Source organism: Vanacampus margaritifer, chromosome 2 (genome assembly GCF_051991255.1).
Source record: "Vanacampus margaritifer isolate UIUO_Vmar chromosome 2, RoL_Vmar_1.0, whole genome shotgun sequence".
Lineage (NCBI taxonomy): Eukaryota > Metazoa > Chordata > Actinopteri > Syngnathiformes > Syngnathidae > Vanacampus > Vanacampus margaritifer.
Window position 1 is genome coordinate 39524549 of NC_135433.1, and position 19258 is coordinate 39543806.

The 19258-nt window shown below is 37.7% G+C and overlaps 1 protein-coding gene across 3 annotated transcripts in view; it reads left to right on the forward strand.

The window, feature by feature from the left end:
• The window catches only part of LOC144043418 (ephrin type-A receptor 4-A-like), a 45755-nt gene extending 39007 nt beyond the window's left edge, over positions 1–6748 (forward strand). For all 3 annotated transcript variants that reach the window (XM_077557029.1, XM_077557030.1, XM_077557028.1), the window contains 3 exons: positions 3268–3455; positions 4401–4580; positions 5903–6748. In XM_077557029.1, coding sequence (XP_077413155.1) covers positions 3268–3455; positions 4401–4580; positions 5903–6020 — 486 coding nt within the window. In that variant the 3' untranslated portion in view covers positions 6021–6748. The remainder of the gene's footprint in view (positions 1–3267; positions 3456–4400; positions 4581–5902) is intronic.
• The last annotated feature ends 12510 nt before the right edge of the window (positions 6749–19258 follow it).

Below are 19258 nucleotides of genomic sequence, written 5' to 3' on the forward strand. Positions count from 1 at the left end.
GTTATCTTACTATCAAAAGAGTGAGTAAAAGAGTTTTAAAAAAGTACACCATCATTACTAGTGTGGTACCAAATGTACGACTTTTGTACTGATACACCCTTAAAAAGACTACATTTATGTGTAGATTGTACCTCAGGGATATAAATAGACTTTATTGGCACGGTAAGTCAAAGACTTCTTTGTAATACATAATTAGTAAATCTCTTTAAAGTTCCATATTACACGTCAATCAGCGTAACATGAAAAGATTTTGGAGGAAAAATTTTAACACACATGATTGGATATCCACTAAAGAGTGATTCATTATATTGTTTATTTAGTAAGGGTTTTAAACAAATAAGGCATTCAACTGCACCCACATCTCATTGAAAAGAAAAACAATTACGCATTGTCTATTTAAAACCAAATAGCATTTCCTTTTCCTTTTGTAGACTTGATAAGGGACTTTGGACTACATTAGAGCCACTGGAGGGTTGGTTCTAAAAATGAATAATTATTACGATGGCAAGTGAAATGTATACTATTCTTGGGAAATTTTAAACAGCAGCTCACAAGGAAAGTTGGAAGTAAATGCAAATATGTTTTGATTATATATGAAAGAGAAATACAACCGGCTCGGCAAGGCTTCTTTAGTGTTGGGAAACGGCAACAAACATCTTTTTATGTAGAGGTAGCATACGTTGAAATGTCACAATTTGCAAGAAATTCAAAAGGGTGGCAGACAAAAATGGCGGGAAAATTCTGATATATATATATTTTTTCATGTATTTGATTAAAATGACAAATGATCAATAGAAATTCCAAACTTTTGCCAAAAGGGGACGAGCTAATACTTATAGGTGTACATTCGTCGTCTGTGAAAAATAACCCCAGTTTACTGAATTACTTAATCCTCTTCGTTTTTTGATATTTTGATAATTTTGAAAATCTTACCACACAGAAGGAATGCTGAGAGGAAACTTCTTGTGTTCAAGCCATGTTTTGTAAAAAGCCCCAATTCCAATTAACTCATTCACTGCCATCGACGGCTATAGACGTCAAACATTCATTTGAACTATTTCTATTAGTTTAACAATTTTCCCACTTTTGTTAACAAGAGTATGAAAACCTAGAATTTTTTATTGTACATTTAGAACAGATATAACATTTTTGTGATTAATTGTGAGTTAACTAGTGCAGTCATGCTATTAAAAATTGTAATTGCCTAATTTTTAATAATCTTTTCTTTAAAAAAAATTAAAATAACTCTTTCACTGCCACTGACGTTAAAATACGTCAAGTAAAAACCTACGGAGGGCCGCCAATGACGTTAAAAGACGTCATCCAATTTTTTAAATATTTTTTTTTAAAACGGGTGGAGGAAAGCCTTCCCCAGCTGTGTTGAAAGTTTCAAGCAGGTCTAGTGAGCCTAATGACTATTTTTGGCCCCTAGATGGCAGCAACGACTCTCTTTTGACAAGATTGGGTATGCGTCAGCAGAAGACGTGAGGCGGGGCTAGAGTGTTGAGGGGACAATGGCTGAAGAAGCCATAATGGCGACTGGTTGCAAGCAGCTCACGGTCGAGCCGTTTTTTTCAAAGACGAAAAGCATCGACCAATGCTATAAAGAGCACATTGATGACGACGATGATCATCATCGATGATGATGATGGTGACTCCGAGGTTGACGGCGAAGTTGGAAGCGTTGACGCGGCGGCTATGACGATGTCATAAAAGGTTCACGGGCTAGCGATGCCAATACCGGAAAACGCGGAGCACAACCGAGCACGCTCAGGCGGACGTTCAATCGGACGACAAACAGTGCCCCGAGTCCAATGCATATTCATCGGAGGAGTGTGTACAGTCTGCTACTTGCTATTCCCCGGAAAAAAAGGCAGTCTGCATGCGAAACGGACAATGGAAAGTGAAAGTAATCTGTTGTGCAAACCCTGCTCCCTCTCCTTGCACGCAGGAGAGCGTTACAAAAAGAAAAACTGTATTTGAAACATCCACACAATTGTAAATAGTACCACAGTTGCACACATTTGTAAATAGTTTGCGAAATTGTTTTGTCAAATTGTTACACTGTTGAATGGAAATAAGCGTATTTTGCAAACTAAAAACACTTTTTCATTGTTGGTGGTGGTGTTTTACAGAAGTAAAGCACTGTTTAGGTGTTTGTGGCATCATTCATGGACAAAAAGAAGTGTACAATTCACTAGAGTGCATGAAATAACATCGTTTCACAAAAAGCTCTTTTTCCCCGCATTTTGTTTCAAAACAGAGCATTTCGGTGAAAGTAACCATTTTCTATTGTTGATTACCGAAGAACGGAATAAGGTAGAAACAAGCTTTTTTTTTCTGATGAAAGATGAGAGTGGTAGTATGTGTGTTTCCATAGTCCAAACACAACATTTTCTGTGGACCTTGAAAGATCAGTCAAAATGCTTAAATCGACTGGCACTGGCGACATCCCGTTTCTGAAAACGTCTGGCAGTGAAAGAGTTAATAATTAGGAGCATCAGGCGATTAAAATTTGTAATCCTAATTAATCGCATGACTTTACTAGTTAACTCACAATTAATCACAAATTTTATATCTGTTCTAAATGTACCCAAAAAATTCTAGGCTTTCATACTGTTAACAAAATTGTAAAAAAAAAAAAAAAAAAAAAAAAATTAAATAAAAAATAAAAAATAAAAAAAATATGTTAAACTAATAGAACTAGTTCAAATAAATTTTTGACGTCTATTGCTGTCAATGGCAGTGAATGAGTTCATTGTAATTTCACTCGCGGGGCTGCACGAGGCCACATATAGACAGCCACCTTTTTACCAGCCAAGCTCCCACTCGAACATTACTCTGACAAAACACAATTTGTGCGCAACTGGTTTCTGTTCAAACGTTTATTCCTGCGGAGAGCAATTACGCCAACTTCAACGAGGCCCCTTGATGTAGAAGAATACATGAAACAGGCTCCGCGGCTCTGATATTTCGGGAGAGGACTTCTGAAGGCAAACAAAGCGGAGAGTGTGTGTTTAACCTTTGCACCGTCGCAGACATTTTGTTGCTTGACAGCTTACAGGCACAGAAACATAAATCCATGTCAACATACTTTTTTACCAATTAGAAGGTTGAAGGGTCATTTTGCATAACACAAAAATACGAATACATCTCAAAAACTGCTTGTGCTGTTTCTTAGACAAATTCCAGTGATTTTACCCGTCAGGATTTTGCATTGCAAAGCAGCTCGAAACGATGAACCTCCACCGATGTCCTCCCCTGTAGGTGATAAAAGCAATAGAGGAGGGCTACCGCCTTCCCGCCCCCATGGACTGTCCGCTGGTCCTGCACCAGCTCATGTTGGACTGCTGGGAACGAGACCGAGCCGAGAGACCCACTTTTAGCCAGATCCTCAACATGCTGGATAAACTTATTCGGAACCCGGGGACTCTGCGCAGAACTGGAGGGGAAAGGTATAATCGTCAGAATGTATTTTTTTAGCACCGGAATCTGACTTTTGGATTCAAGTTTGTGAAAACGCATTTAAAATGACGAAACACACAAATTTACAACTTGTCCAATATAAAATTATTCATAGAACATACATTACTCAATATATGATGAAGAAAATGGGACTCTCAGACTCCGACATTTGTCTCCAATGTTTACAAAACACTACAGACTTATGTTCATGCTTTATGGTTATGTACTCCGGTTATGTATTTCTGGACTAAAGTCTTAGAAAAACTTTCCGCTATTTTGGACTGTAGGATACCTTTATCTCCAAACTTGTGTTTGCTAGGTGACCTAACAACAACTGACTTACCACATAAACAATTTCAATCTACACTTTTACTATCGCTAAAAAAACAATTCTTGTTAACTGGAAAAATAAACAAACTCTGAATATCGACCAATGGTCTAACCTCCTCATAAATCACATTTTAATGGAAAAAATATCTGCCTCAAATAAAAAACAAATATCAAAATTTATAGAAACATGGTCTACGTATATAGAATTTTTTTAACCTAATTCTGGTTACTTAATTCTGCCTGTTAGCGAGAGCCACCACATCGTGATAATTACATTGATGTTTCTGCATTTGGCAATTTATTATTATATTATATTATTAGTAGGGGATTTTTTTAAAAAGGTTTTAGGTGAACTAATGAATACACACACGCTCGCACGCACGCACGCACACACACACGCACATACACATACTCACCCACATACAAAAAATATATATATATATAAATAAATAAAAATAAAAATAAATAAAAAAGGAGAGCAATGATGACATGTCAAATCGAATGAACAATACTGAGCTCTCCAGAAAAAAGAAAAAGAAAAAAAGAATGTATTTTTTTATTTATAGAGTTACACCAATTTGCGTGTGTTCCCTGTGTGCTGACAGACCTGCAGTGCTGGAGTCAGGAGCGTGTCCGGAGGTGTGTGTGTCGGTCCTACCGGAAGTGTGTGTGTCCAAGTGGTCTTTGTGCGAGTGGCTGCAGTCTATTGGCTTGGAGAGGTACACAGAGACGCTGGTGGCGGGAGGATATGCCAGCCTTGACAACCTACTGGCACTCACACACCAGTGAGTGCACCTTTTGCGTTGATTCCATTAAACGCTCAACAGTTCCGGTTTTGCGACGCTGTGGTCAGTTATAGGAAAGCTAATTAAAGCTACCGAGTAGTCGTCTTTTTCTTTTTCTTTTTTTTCTCTTTTTTTTTTAGGCGACAAGCAATCAATTTGAAAAGACGTTACGCAAGTAATTATCCCTGATGTTCCTACCTCGTCGTCTGCCCCAAACACAGGTTCTGCTTTAGCTTGTTTGCTTGACCCCGTGGCTGTTTGGTGTTTTGCTACAATGGTGGTATCTGTGGATTATTCAGCATTACATTACCTGGCCACAAACCGCCTTCCCAAACTTCAAGGACTCTTCATTTGGATTTTTAGGTTCATTGGTCTTTATCTCAGCTTTGATGTTAGCAACTCGTTTCTTGCTGGGTTTGTTAGAGTAGTTGTTATTAGTCAATTCCGACTATTTTTGTTGTCTGGTGTTTTGTATTTGGTTTCTACACATGCCCATGTATCACATACCATTACTGCTTTCTTATTAGCCGGGGCTTTTGACACAAGCTTGTGGCACATTAACTCTTTTACTGCCAAAGACGTTAAATGACGTTCTGCAAAAACCTACGGAGGAGCGCCAAAGACGTTAAAGATTTTTTTTTATTTTTTTATAATAATATATGTATATTTTTGGTATGTACACTTTCTAATTGATCAGTGCCCTCCAAGGTTATTTTAGTTAATTAAAACTAATAAAATTAAATAAATAAAACTTCAATTCAAAAACCAATTATGTTATAAAATAAAAACGAAAATGCTTTTTAAAAAACTGAAACTACATTTTATGTTTACAAAACTAACTAAACCTAACTTTAACTATGGCGAAAATGTGTCCCTTTTCTTTGTCTTTGGTATTTAATTCAATGCGTGAGCCTTTGGGGATGATTTTAAATGTGATTTTAAGTATATTTATTTTAATATTTACCGGAATAAGTAAATTATGTCATCTAACAGCAGCCAATAGAAAAGCACCTTCAGATGATGTCGCTGCAAGGTGACAATTTTGCCTGCTTGACTTTTGCCCGCCTGCTTTTTCATTTAACGCAACCGAAATGCAACGCTAGGTAAGAAATGTGTTACTTTTTTATTTTACTACAGTGTTTATTAAATATTGCGCACAAGTAATACACAATTTTTTTAAACAAAGGCTAATACTGAAACAAACTCAAACTAAGCATTTTTTAAATAATCAAAATGAATAAAAACGAAGAGAACCACGCTGAAAACAAACTAAATTCCAAAACTATAATAACCCTGCCCTGCTGTCCCTTGTGTGTCCCCAGGGAGATGGACAGATTGGGAATCCTCACACCATCGCACCAGGACATTCTAGTTGCCGGTGTACAGCAAGAAATCTTGTCTCAAATGCAGCACATGCAACATACTATGGTTCCCGTCTGAGTCACAGGACGGATACCTGAATTCCATTTACCTCATCCATGCACTTTAGGGGACTTTTCACCAGTGGACCAGTACAAGGAGTGGAATGAAAAGTACAGTATGTGAGAAGTGAGAAAGCAGCACTTTTTGCCAACCTCCATCCTGTGGAGTTTTTGAAAAACACAATATGGACGTGGCCACACATTGCTACTGAGACTGAAGCCCCATCCTCTTCCTCACTTCTATTTTGCATTATTTTATTATCAGTTTTGTGAAAGCTGACATGAAAGCAGAATGGCTTCCAGTTTTATTTGGGACTTTTTTTTCCGCTGCTTTGGTCTTGACTTGAAGAAATGTTTGTGTGTGTGTGTGTGTGTGTGTGTGTGTGTGTGTACAGTGTAAATTCACAAATAGTTGACTCTCCTGTGTCCACGTGTCGCACATCTTTGACCATTCTTGATATGCAAGGTGAAATTGGGAGGCGTCAGGACAAATGTCATCACTAGTTACATACTAACAGACCGAATGTTTTACTTTTGTTTTTATAGTTCGCTTGGTTGAATCATATTAATTAGACATTTACATTAGAATGTCATGTCAGTCTTGACTGTCTCTCATCATTAGCGACATGGAATATTTTATTTATGGTCTTTTTTTTAATGTAGTTTCTACTGTATATTGTAAATTAGAAGCGCTGAGGAAAAACTGAAATGATTGCCATATTGCATTACAATAAATGCCAAAATCCATCCATGGACATTATTGTACACTACTGACTGCAATACTGCATATTAGTTCTCAGAATTCTCACTTTAAAGTCAGAATTCTGACTTTGAAGTCATTATCTGAAAATTTACAAGATTACTCAATACTGTTTCCACGTGACATACAATGGTGCCTTACAGTAGGAGTTTGCTCTGTTACCATCTTGCAACTCAAAACACTCGTTTCTCAAATCATATTTCCCCATTAAAATTGACGGAACATTATATGTCATTTGCGTACGGAAGAGGATCAGGAGGGCCAGTGAAGAGAGAAAAAAAAAGTTGGGCAGGGTTCTCATTTTATTCTTAGAATTCTGAGATTAAAGTCAGAATTCTGACTTTCAAGTAAGAATTCTGAGATTAAAGTGAGAATTCTGAGAATAAAGTTAGAATTCTGAGATTAAAGTGAGAATTCTCACTTTAAAGTTAGAATTCTGAGATTAAAGTGAGAATTCTCACTTTAAAGTCAGAATTCTGAGATTAAAGTCAAAATCCTCACTTTAAAGTGAGAATTCTGAGAATAAAGTTAGAATTCTCACTTTAAAGTCAGAATTCTGAGATTAAAGTGAGAATTCTGAAAATAAAGTCAGAATTCTCACTTTAAAGTCAGAATTCTAAGAATAAAGTGAGAGTTCTGACTTTAAAGTGAGAATCCTGCCAAACGTTTTTTTTTTTTCTCTCTTCACTGGCCCTAATGCTCCTCCGTATTTGCACCATTGTGGAATGAAACACAGCCGTTTTGCAGCCAATCAAAGCGGCTTCCCTCAATCCCATTAAAATCCGGGTAATGAAAGTGCACACATGCCTGACATTGCAGAAGCAGAAATGGACTTACCATTGGCACGCGCAAAGTGTGTTTATACAGGTAAACTGTAAGATGATGGGCGAAGTCGGCAGTGTCGTCGCTGGTCGGCCATTTTAGGACAGGCAAGGACTGCTCTGGTGTGTTGTGCTGTAGTCGGTGGTAAAGGGGATGATTTACCCACTTAAATACTCCTAACTTGCTGAATTCTTCACAGATTTAAAAGCGGTTTGGTGTACAGTATTACAAACCTTATTAACGTGACAGTTCAGGCAACATTTTTAAATAATATATATTTTTTAAATTGTGGCATAGTTGTTTGTTAAAATAGGTTGAGAATTTGGAAGAATATAGAGTAATCTACAGCTATATCAAAGTCCGCGCTCCATTGACTGCGATGTTAGGAGTGCCTTGTTCCAAGATGGCCGCCCTATTACTTCTCATTGGCTCATAGCGCACATGAGCCATTTAGTGTCTCATCTAGTCCAGTCGACCAAATTCACCAACATTCTAAACTAGACTTGCCCTGGAACGAAAATTTAAATGTGTAAAGTCCACAAAAATAGGGCCCTATGTATTAACCTGTCTGTCTCATTTAGCCTACCATGTGTTAGCAAGCTAGCGGCTTTAAGGCAAAGTAGTCATGTTGTTGTTTTAAATACACAACATGTAATTGTGTTTGATTTTGGTTGACAGTAAAACCTCAAATGGGTTTGGCATGAACCACCTTGATGCCTCTTTTTTGGAACAGTTGTTTTCTCTCCAACAAACCGCGGTTAAATGTAAAGGTTGTTGAGTCGAGTTAACTGCCACAATATAAGTCTGCGCTTGCAAGTCAAAGCAGAAGACAGACACAAAACAGCAGCAAATGAACATGAAGAAGACGTTGTTTGTATTAAGAACAAACAATCTAACCATGTTGTTAATGAACAAATAAACCAACCAAGGGGTGAAAACAACAGGACTTATCTTAATGAGAAAGATGCGAATAAATGTTACATGCTAAAGATAACACCAGTCAGTTATGACTGACAGAAGTTTTCATTTTACAGTGTTTCTTATTTTAGTTGTCTGAATGGTGTTGCCAACAGATAGATGGACGGTCTTTTAGAAAAAAGGCAAAATACTCAAACAAAACAGTTTATTTATTTGTCTGAAGAACGCATTTCCACTGAACGTCGAGCCTCCGTGCCAGTGACGAGAAAAATAAACCCCAGAAGAAAGCCGTGGTGAAAGCTGCGCTCACTCACGGTTGTGTTGTGTGTGAGCGAGAGGACAGGCGGGAAAAAAGCAGGATGGCGACAGATCTCGCAATCAAAAGGAGGAGAAAAAGCTGTGGGCTGTCTTGACGCGCTCTTTTGCCGGGGACAAATTGGGCCGAGTTCACTCTGCAAACTTGTCCAATCAGCACACATCTGTCCTCTAATACCATGCCGGGCGCATATTCATGCGCACACACATACACACGCACACACTAGAGAGCTGATTGGAGGATTTGAAAAAGGAATTGACGATACAATCTGGATTCTGGCAAATATGCCAATGTTTTTCCAGCCTAATGAGAGTTGGCTGCATACGCACGCATGCGAATGCACGCGCACACACACGCACACACACACACAAGCCTCCCTCCTATGACTCACTCGCAATGACTCCCGAAATGAAATGCTGATGGTGGTTAATGAGGCAGATGCCGCTAAGTAAGAGACAAAAAGAGAGAGAGAGAGAGAGAGAGGGATAGGAGCAGTCCGTTTTGCTCCGGGCACAGAAACTTGCTGCTCCTCAACCATAATGATCAAGTGATGTCACATGACCAGGCCACCTTTCGTGGTGGTGCGTTGCATACGGAATTTAATCGTTAAACGCTATGTTAAAGGGAGACAGGGGTGTCAAAAGTACTCACACTCTGTACTTCATCAAGTTAATTTGCATCGGGTACTCACGGAGATACCGATACCAGCCACAGCCGTTTGGCACATCAGCAAGTCATTAAGGATGTAACGATATCCAAACATCACAATACGATATTATTACGATTCAAAGCTCACGGTAAGATTTATTATCACGATATTGTGGGGAGGTTGGCGATATGAACTCATTCACTGCCAATGACGGCTATAGACGTCGAAAATTCATTTGAACTATTTCTATTAGTTTAACATTTTTCCCCCACGTTTGTCAACTAGTGTATGAAAACCTAGAATTTTTTATTGTACATTTAGAACAGATATAACATTTGTGATTAATCGCGAGTTAACTACTGAAGTCATGCGATCAATTACGAATACAAATCAATCGCCTGATGCCCCTAATTTTTTTATATATTTTTTCTTTTGTTTTTTTTAAATCACTTCAGGCGATTACAATTTCTAACATGAATTAATCGCTTGACTTCAATAGCTAACTCACGATTAATCACAAATGTTATATCTGTTCTAAATGTACAATTTAAAAAAATCTAGGTTTTCATACTCTTGTTAACGAAACTGGGGGGGGAAAGTTAAACTAATAGAAAAACTTCAAATGAATTTTTGACGTTTATAGCCGTCAATGGCAGTGAATGACTTAAAAAAAAGGTCACAATATTGTAAAAAAAAAAAAAAATCGCTCATACTAAAAAAAACACAATATTGTGGTTTTGCACATAACAGCAATGCATATAAACCACCTACAATCTCTAATAACACTTCACGTTGAAGCACTTACTTGCTATTGCACGCACTCATTGAGTTCCATCTAGAGCAGGGGTGGGAACACCCAGCCTTCGAGGGCCGGAGTTCTGCAGGTTTTGGATGTTTCCCTTCTTCAACGCAGCTGATATATAATCAGCTCATCAGCAAGCTCTGCATAATCATGATAACGACCCTGTTGATTAGAATAAGCTGAGTTGGAGCAGGGAAACATCCAAAACCTGCAGGACTCCGGCCCTCGAGGACCGAGTTTACCCACCACTGTCCTAGAGGGTGACACAGGAGTGGATTTTTACTCCTGTCCCAACCGACTCCCACAGCAAAACCCGCGTCCCGTCCCAGTTCTGGACAACAGTAAAAAAAAAAAATCCTGTCCTTTCCCACTCCCGGTGAAAACGACTCCCACTCCCGTCCCGCTCCCATTATGGAGGTCAACTGCATCATTTCATTAAGTTGTATTTTACTCATTTATTGAGTCGTTTGTTGTCCTCTTTCTCCTCCAAAATGGCTGCGCAAGTATGTACCTGTCCAAAGTTTTTTCCCGAATGGATATTGAATTAATCCTGCTGAAGTTTTTATCATGTCCCGTCCCAATCCCGTCATTAAAGGTAAAATGTACTCCCATCTAGTGGAAAAAAATGTCAGCCTCTAGTTACTCCACATATTAACTCTCTCTATATATATCGATATTATGTGCCCCTTCATCTGACGATTAGCGTGGATTTTAAACATAGAAGGGCCAAAACATCCCTTATGAAAATTAAACTGCACAAAAAAATTGCCACCAGAGGGTGCTAGAAGTGCACAAATGGAAATCAACCTGCCTTTTTTTTTAAACAGATGTGCTGCTTGGAATATTGTGACATGACGACACCGATATTGTGGCAGTTAATTGCGATAACACGATATTGCCGTTATCGTTACATCCCTACAAATCATCATCTGCGTTAGAAAGCAAGGTCTTAGTCCACAATTTTGTGCCAATATGTAAATGATAGCTCTATCTATCCCAAAATAGCTTTTTTTTCTTAAAACTGCATGAAATTAAGGGCAATTTTTTATTCTTCTAATTTCTCGTTACTGATTGTAAAATGACCACAAGATGGCGGCTAATCGTGAGTATGAATCGCTAAAACAAACAATAACTGCATTTACCTAAGTTCATAGGGTTAGGGGTTCATTTACACACGGTCAATAAAACCTCCTGCTGTACTCATGTGAACGCCTGCCAACCCAAATATCTTGCCGGACATAAACCGTGCGATCCTGCGCCCTCATCTCAACTCTCTCAAGACCTGAAGACTTTCTTTTCTTTTTTTTCAACCTGCCTTCGTTTTCATTAGCGATGACTGTGACAAATCAGGCCTGCATGTGTTCCAAATTGCGCTAAAAGGAATCGATCAAATGGATAACAACGCGGCCCTGAATCCACATTGACCGACGGTCAGGCGAGCCGTCGTAATGTTAACCTCAAAAGACACTCTTGATGTATTGAGGGGGGGGCAGATCAAATTGAATCTTTCTGTCTCCATGTCTCAGTGGGGGGCCATTGTGGGTTTTTGTCCCCAGATTAAGGCTCGTATGGATCCGGCTAATCCTGCCTGCTCTTCCATGTGGGAGTGGCAGCGGGGCGTCTTTGCTGCACAGCCAGCCGTAACTTAATGGCTGTGAGATTGAGTTTTGTACACGGGCACGCTCGCTCGCACACAGCCGCAGACACACAGCGCAAAGTCGAGATTTGTTTCAGGATTAAAGGCATCGCCCTCAAAGACGGACACAATGCCGCAGGAATTCCCACGGCAACCCCGACAAGGCTGTCCTGTGTTTGTAGTTCTCCAAAACTACCGCCAAGAAACACTTCGCCGGGGCAAGGAGAGGCACATGAGGATGCGCGCGCACACATGATGACAGGCCGTGTCTCCCTCATTATGCTGGCAGGGCACACGAGTCTTGGCTCGCTCTCCCCTGCTGCTGCTGCTGCTGCTGCTTTGGACAGGTAGCATCTGACACGCATTAGCCTGCTCGTAATGACTTCTTCTGCTGCAGTCATTATTACCCACTTGGAGAAAAACAACCCCAGGGAGCCGTTTTTCCTTTTGTCTTTTTTGTGTGCTTTGGCATGCATTTTAAAGCTGGTGTTCTTGTCATTTTTCCAGGGAAGAAAGAGATAGATAGATAGATAGATAGATAGAGAGAGAGAGAGAGAGAGAGAGAGAGAGATAGATAGATAGATAGATAGATAGATAGATAGATAGATAGATAGATAGATAGATAGATAGATAGATAGATAGATAGATAGATAGATAGATAGATAGATAGATAGATAGATAGATAGAATATTTCTGTCCCTTTTTCCAGGGAAGCATAAAAAGTTAGCTAGCTAGTGTTAGATATTAGTAACATGTAAATTCTTTATTTCCATATATTAACCATTGTTATACATTATTAACATCTTAATTCTTTATATTAACCATGTTGAAATGTTTTATAGATGTGTAAAGCAAGTAGTGTTGAACTCAATATAATTTGACCATAAGCTGGGACATATTATTTGGTCTAGAAGTTCCTTCTCTGTGGGAAAACACATTTGGTCTTTGAGAACAGAATCTGCTTCGAACACACACCCCTGACTCTGTTTTCGCCATCGCTCACGGAAAAGTACCAAGAGAGTATGTTTTGTCTACAAATGAAAGAGACGCGGTCTGTTTAACTATAAGAATCCATTTTACATGCGGAAGAGTCACATTCGGCACTCTGAAATTCCACCTGTTATGTGATGTTTGGAGCGATGTCACGATGTCCAGAGATCTCTGTTAGATTAAATCATTTTTGCAAAGGTGTTTTTTCTTACATTAAATCTGTCTTCAAATTTTGGAACACGCAAAGAGGACAAAATAATTTTATTCCTCTTCAAAATGGTGCACCCCGACTAAGAACGACGTTTTGCGAGCGGGGCGTTCAAGGACGAATAAAATTCCCGGCCACATTAATCACGGTAAGTGGACACTTAATCTTTTTTTTTTTTTTTTTTTTTTTTTTTACAGAAGAGCTCAGTATTGTTCATTCGATTTGACATCATCATTGCTCTCCTTTTTTTTTTTTTTTTTTTTTTTTTTTAAAAATAACAAATCAATTAAAAAAATTTTAATAAATGTTTTTTTTTTTTTTTTTTTTTTTAAATACATATACATATATATATACATATACACACATATATATATATATATATATATATACATATATATACTTTTTTTTGTATGTGGGTGAGTATGTGTATGTGCGTGTGTGTGTGTGTGTGTGTGCGTGCGTGCGTGCGAGCGTGTGTGTATTCATCAGTTCACCTAAAGCCCATTAAAAAAAATCCCATACTAATAATATAATATAATAATAAATTGCCAAATGCAGAAACATCAATGTAAGTTATCACGATGTAGTGGCTCTCTCTAACAGACAGAATTAAGTAACCGGAATTAGGTTAAAAAATTCTATATACGTAGACCATGTTTCTATAAATTTTGATATTTGGTTTTTATTTGAGGCAGATATTTTTTCCATTAAAATGTGATTTATGAGGAGGTTAGACCATTGGTTGATATTCAGAGTTTGTTTATTTTTCCAGTTAACAAGAATTGTTTTTTTAGCGATAGTAAGGGCTACAAGTGTAGATTGAAATTGTTTATGTGGTAAATCAGTTGTTGTTAGGTCACCTAGCAAACACAAGTTTGGAGATAAAGGTATCCTACAGTCCAAAATAGCGGAAAGTTTTTCTAAGACTTTAGTCCAGAAATACATAACCGGAGTACATAACCATAAAGCATGAACATAAGTGTCTGTAGTGTTTTGTAAGCATTGGAGACAAATGTCGGAGTCTGAGAGTCCCATTTTCTTCATCATATATTGAGTAATGTATGTTCTGTGAATAACTTTATATTGGATAAGTTGTAAATTTGTGTGTTTTGTCATTTTAAATGCGTTTTCACAAACTTGAATCCAAAAGTCAGGTTCCGGTGCTATAGACAAGTCTGTCTCCCATTTCGAGATGGGTAAAGACATTTTATCAGTATATGAAAGTAACTTATATATTTTTGAAAGTGGACACTTTATCCACGTTTTAGGAATTCGGTCTGTTCGAGAACGCTGCGGCTAGTAAATTCGTCTTGCAAAATTATATTGAAGATGGAATTTATGTAAGAAAAATAGTGATAAATTTTGAAGTCGTTTGGTTGGACGTGAAGTCCCAGATTTCGGATTTTACCACGGTGTTTGAACTGTACACGTACATGGTGACGGAAGCATTGTCTACGGAAATGCCGTCGCGTTGTTGGGTATTGCGCTAAAATGAAATAAAGCTGCAGTGAATTGAAAACAGGCATAAAATATATGACCGGTAGATTCTTGGATAATGAAGATTACGGATAGACGCAGCGGCTAGATCGTCCGCTGTTATGAAATCGTAAGTTCCTTGAATAGATAGAAAACAGGCATAAAATATATGTACGGTAGATTCTTGAATAATTAAAATAAAAATTATGGATTGACACAGTGGCTAGATCGCCCGCTGTGAAGAAATCTTAATAAATTCCTTGAATAAATGTTAATCTCAGCACAGATGAGGATTCTGCACAATTGAATCAAATAATTGTGAACAGACAGGCTGAAATGGGCGTACAAATTTAATTGACAAAGTTACCCTATTAAAATGCCGATAGACTGCTTCATAATTGACTTAAAGCAGTATAGCGTAACGCTACGATGGTGCGTTACGATGGGTTTTGCACAATTGAATCAAATAATTGTGGCAATCAGACTGCAAGTAGTATTTATTACGGAAAACACATGGCAGTCTCTTTATAATAAGGCCTGCCTCAAAGTTGGAAACAACGCTTTGCTCCTTGCAGTCGATAGACTGCTTCTTGATTGACTTAAAGCAGTATTTATTGACATTTGTTTGCGTGTATTCTGTTTTGTCTGTGTGTACAAAATTTGACGTCACTGTTATTCTTAAAGGGACCGCGATGAGATATGTTGTTGACTAATTCTGTTATAAGTGAGACGTCACTTCATTTATAAATGTTAATACGACTTAACTACAATATAATATAATATAATAAGCTAATAGGATACGGGAGTCAATAATTACAAAGAGAAAAATGGACGCTCTATTCGAGCGCGTAACAAAATTGTTTGACCCAAATGAGCTTCCGTTAAGCGAGAACTTGATGACGCTATGAAACAAGTGAGAGCGCATGCACAGTTTCTATCGTAGTTTTGCCCAGTAAACACCCGTGAATTGAAGAACTAATAAAGATGGATGCGGCCAGTAGAATAAATCTTTTGGCGCCGTTATAATCTACGGTAAGTTAATTAAATTGATGAAAAACGTTAACTCTTGCGCCACCGGGCATTCGACTTAAAATACGAGATAGAACCGGTAATTTCTTCGAGTGAAACAAAAGCGAGGCATAATCGTGGATTGTGTATGAAATGATGAATAATGCTAGAATGCTAGCTTTAGGTATTTTTGTGAAGTTATAACCATTTATATAACTTTAATAAAGTAATAATGTTAAATATTCTGAAGGACTGAATGGCTTGACCTAATAGTACTTCCGCTAGACGGAACTAAACCTTCCGGGTTAGATATTACCGTTAAATAATGATATAAAATGTATTTAATATTGAATGACGGGACTTGATTATATTGTGAAAAAGGTTAGTTTATTCTAATAAGATGTGTCATTTGTTCGATGGTTTCGGGGATGGCGGTTTGGCGGTGGATGTGCGTGAGCGCCGGCCGCTGAGTGGAGGAGTGTTGGAGCTGTGTGTATTTTTATATAAAAGAAAATCCCGGACGTAACTTTAAGGAAAGTGTATTAAATAATGATTAATGCTGAAATGTTGCTTTGCAAATAAAACAGCTGTATAATACAAATTTACGTAATAAAATAAATGAAACCGTTTAATAAACGCTGAACGGGATAAATTAATTAGACGGTAAAATTACTAATAACATTTCTAACGCTAAAACCGCGGCGTCAGGGTCTGCGTTAAATAATTGAACACATTACATAAATTGTAGTTGCTATGACTCTAGCTGACCGCCAGGTGTCATCCTTTTATAAATTAATGACGCAGGTCAATTTGGAAATTGTAGTTGCTATGACTCTAGCTGACCGCCAGATGTCACCCTTTTTCCAAATCAAAATTGGTACCAGCCTTAAAACCTTTATTGTATGTGCGTTAATTAAATCTGCTTTTAAAATTTAATGAGAAAATATATATTTAACTTTTTTGGATTGTTATTAGATGAAATATTTCTGCCATATTTTCCACATTTTAATAATAATAATAATAATAACTAAAAAACGAATAATTTGGATAGCAACTAATGTGGAATATTTTGTTATAAGATGATTGTCTTTCCCTTATAATTATTCTTGTGCGTGAGAACATTATTCAATTTTGAATATCTTTTCAGAATCAGGAGCCACACCCATTAAAGACGGAATTCCCAACAAGTGCCATATTCCGGTCTGGGGGGTGAAGTAATATATTAGAATTTAAAGAGGGGCTTTTCCCATGTTTATAAGTAGGAAAATAATTTTAATCTCTCCTGAATATATTTAACCTTTGAATTCGACATTTGAAGTCCCATTTCAGAATTGGAGTCCATGCGAGTCCTGGAAGAATCAACAGACCATTCTATGGTGGAGCATCTGGGAGGATAATATTTTTGACATAATTTGAGGTGCTATGTAATTAAAAAATCATTTCTGCTTTGATGTTTGACCAAAAGCTGACTAGGTGTTTCTTGAAAATATTAATTGAAAACTACACACTGGTTAATTGACTCTGTATAATATTCGTAAATTTTTAGAGCAAAGCTATCCTTTCTTATCTTAAGTATTATTTATGAAGGTATGCAAAACATATTAAATTAAATATTGTAAAACATAACAATACTGAATTATAATTAGCAATTATTTAATTGTAAACTTTTATTGTTTTAATTATTATTATTATTTTTTTTTATTAATTAATTATTTTTCTTTTATTTTTATTTTTACATTTTTTATTATTTTTTTATTTTTTATATATATATATATATATTTTTTTTTAATTTTTTTACATTTTTGTATTTTTTTTTTTAAATAAAGCAGGATTTTATTATTCTGACTTTTACTGATATGTCATCACCTGATAATGTTGGGGCAGATTTTAATAAGTTTCACAGAGTGCCGTTCATTGGTCGGGATTGCTGTTTCAATTGTGGACGTTCTGGACACTGGGCCAGTGCTTGCAGACAGCACTCGCGGGCAAAAGCACATGAGAAAAAAGACGAGCACCTTGTTGTTCCGCCCTCCACTGGTATTACATCACCTAATGTGAGAGATTGCGTTATGTTCCAGCCATGTTCTTTTCCTGGTCGAAATGAATGCTACAGATGTGGTCGAACTGGCCACTGGACAAAAGAATGCCGACAGCAGTCACATGACATCTGGAGCAAAGACCGCGGACAGCAGAATGATCGTGACCTCCATCAACAACATGTTCGCGGCTTCTATCAACATGAACAATATAAGGACACAAACAGTCCATGTTGAATTAAATAAATATAAAATTAAAAGTTAGTCTTAAGGTGATAATTATAGATAGTCCGTGAGAATGAATGAAATTTACAGGAGGACAATTGGGGATTTCCTTGACCATGGAGAAGGAGTAAGTTTTGGCAGAGACGGCGAAAATAAAGTGAATATGTTCCATTTCTATTTTTCCCTGGGGCCCTGGGGTTAGATGTTATTTTTTGATTTTATTTGTTGACGATAGTTGCATTTATTTAATGGCTGGAAGCACATTCATGCCATATCTATAACAGTAAATATTATAATAAAACATTCCAATAATCATTACCCTCTGTAAACAAAATTGGCCTCGTCAGATTTGAATTGGCTAAGATTTTAATTTTTGCATTAATGAATGTGCTTAGGTCATTAAAGTCAGCCAAAGGCTGGATTCTAATTGAATGTCACAACAAACAGAATTTTTTCCCACAGGACAGGCCTACAGAACTTTACTAACATTTACTAACTCCAAACTAATAAAACTACCAGATGCTCTTTCAAAAAGAAGGGATGTGAATATGTATATTTATTAGTGACTAAATGAAAACATTCTGCACCCAGATGAGGTGATGAAAAGGTCAATATGGTCCAGTCCACGGGGGGCACCTGGTTCCACATCTTGCCTATCAGACCTGCCGGGTCCGCCTTCTACTCAACCCCCACCTTCAGGAGCGAGCCACCAGACGAACCAACCGAGAAACCATTCAACTGTTTCTAGGAGCCACCTGACGAGCTGAAGACATCACTCAAGGGAGATTGAGTTTCGCTGAGGACATCCCTCACTGGAGATAGGAGGAACGTATCCCTTTTCTGGGGCATTCCACAAAGAATGAGTCACACCTTGGGAAAACAAACCCCAGTGATCAATCCCTGCATCTCTGGCAGTTGATGTGGGTTCTAAAAGAGCTGAAGGATCCATCCATCCATTTCCTTGACCGCTTGTCCTCACAAGGATTGTGAGGGTACTGGAGCCTATCCCAACTGGCTTCGGGCAGTAGGCGGGGTGCAACCGGAACAGATTGCCAGCCAATCGCAGAGCTGAAGGACTCTGTTTGAAAAAAACAAACGCAAGAATGAAAACGGAACTGACAAACATCAACAAAAACTTCCCTAGCCCAAACGACAACAAGTCTTCAACAAGTCTCCAATTGCGTACATAATGACACTCTTTCTCACACTGACTGTCATGCTAATTTGCTATTTCTGGGATCCCCCACCACAATTTTGAACATAATCACAACACATTGTCTTCATATATGATATGCTTATTTTACTGAAAAAATATTTTAATGAATCACATTGTTTTGACATATGACTGACCTCCTCCCCTGCTAAAAAGAATGTTTTCATTTTTTTTCTTTCTTATGTTGCACCTGCCATT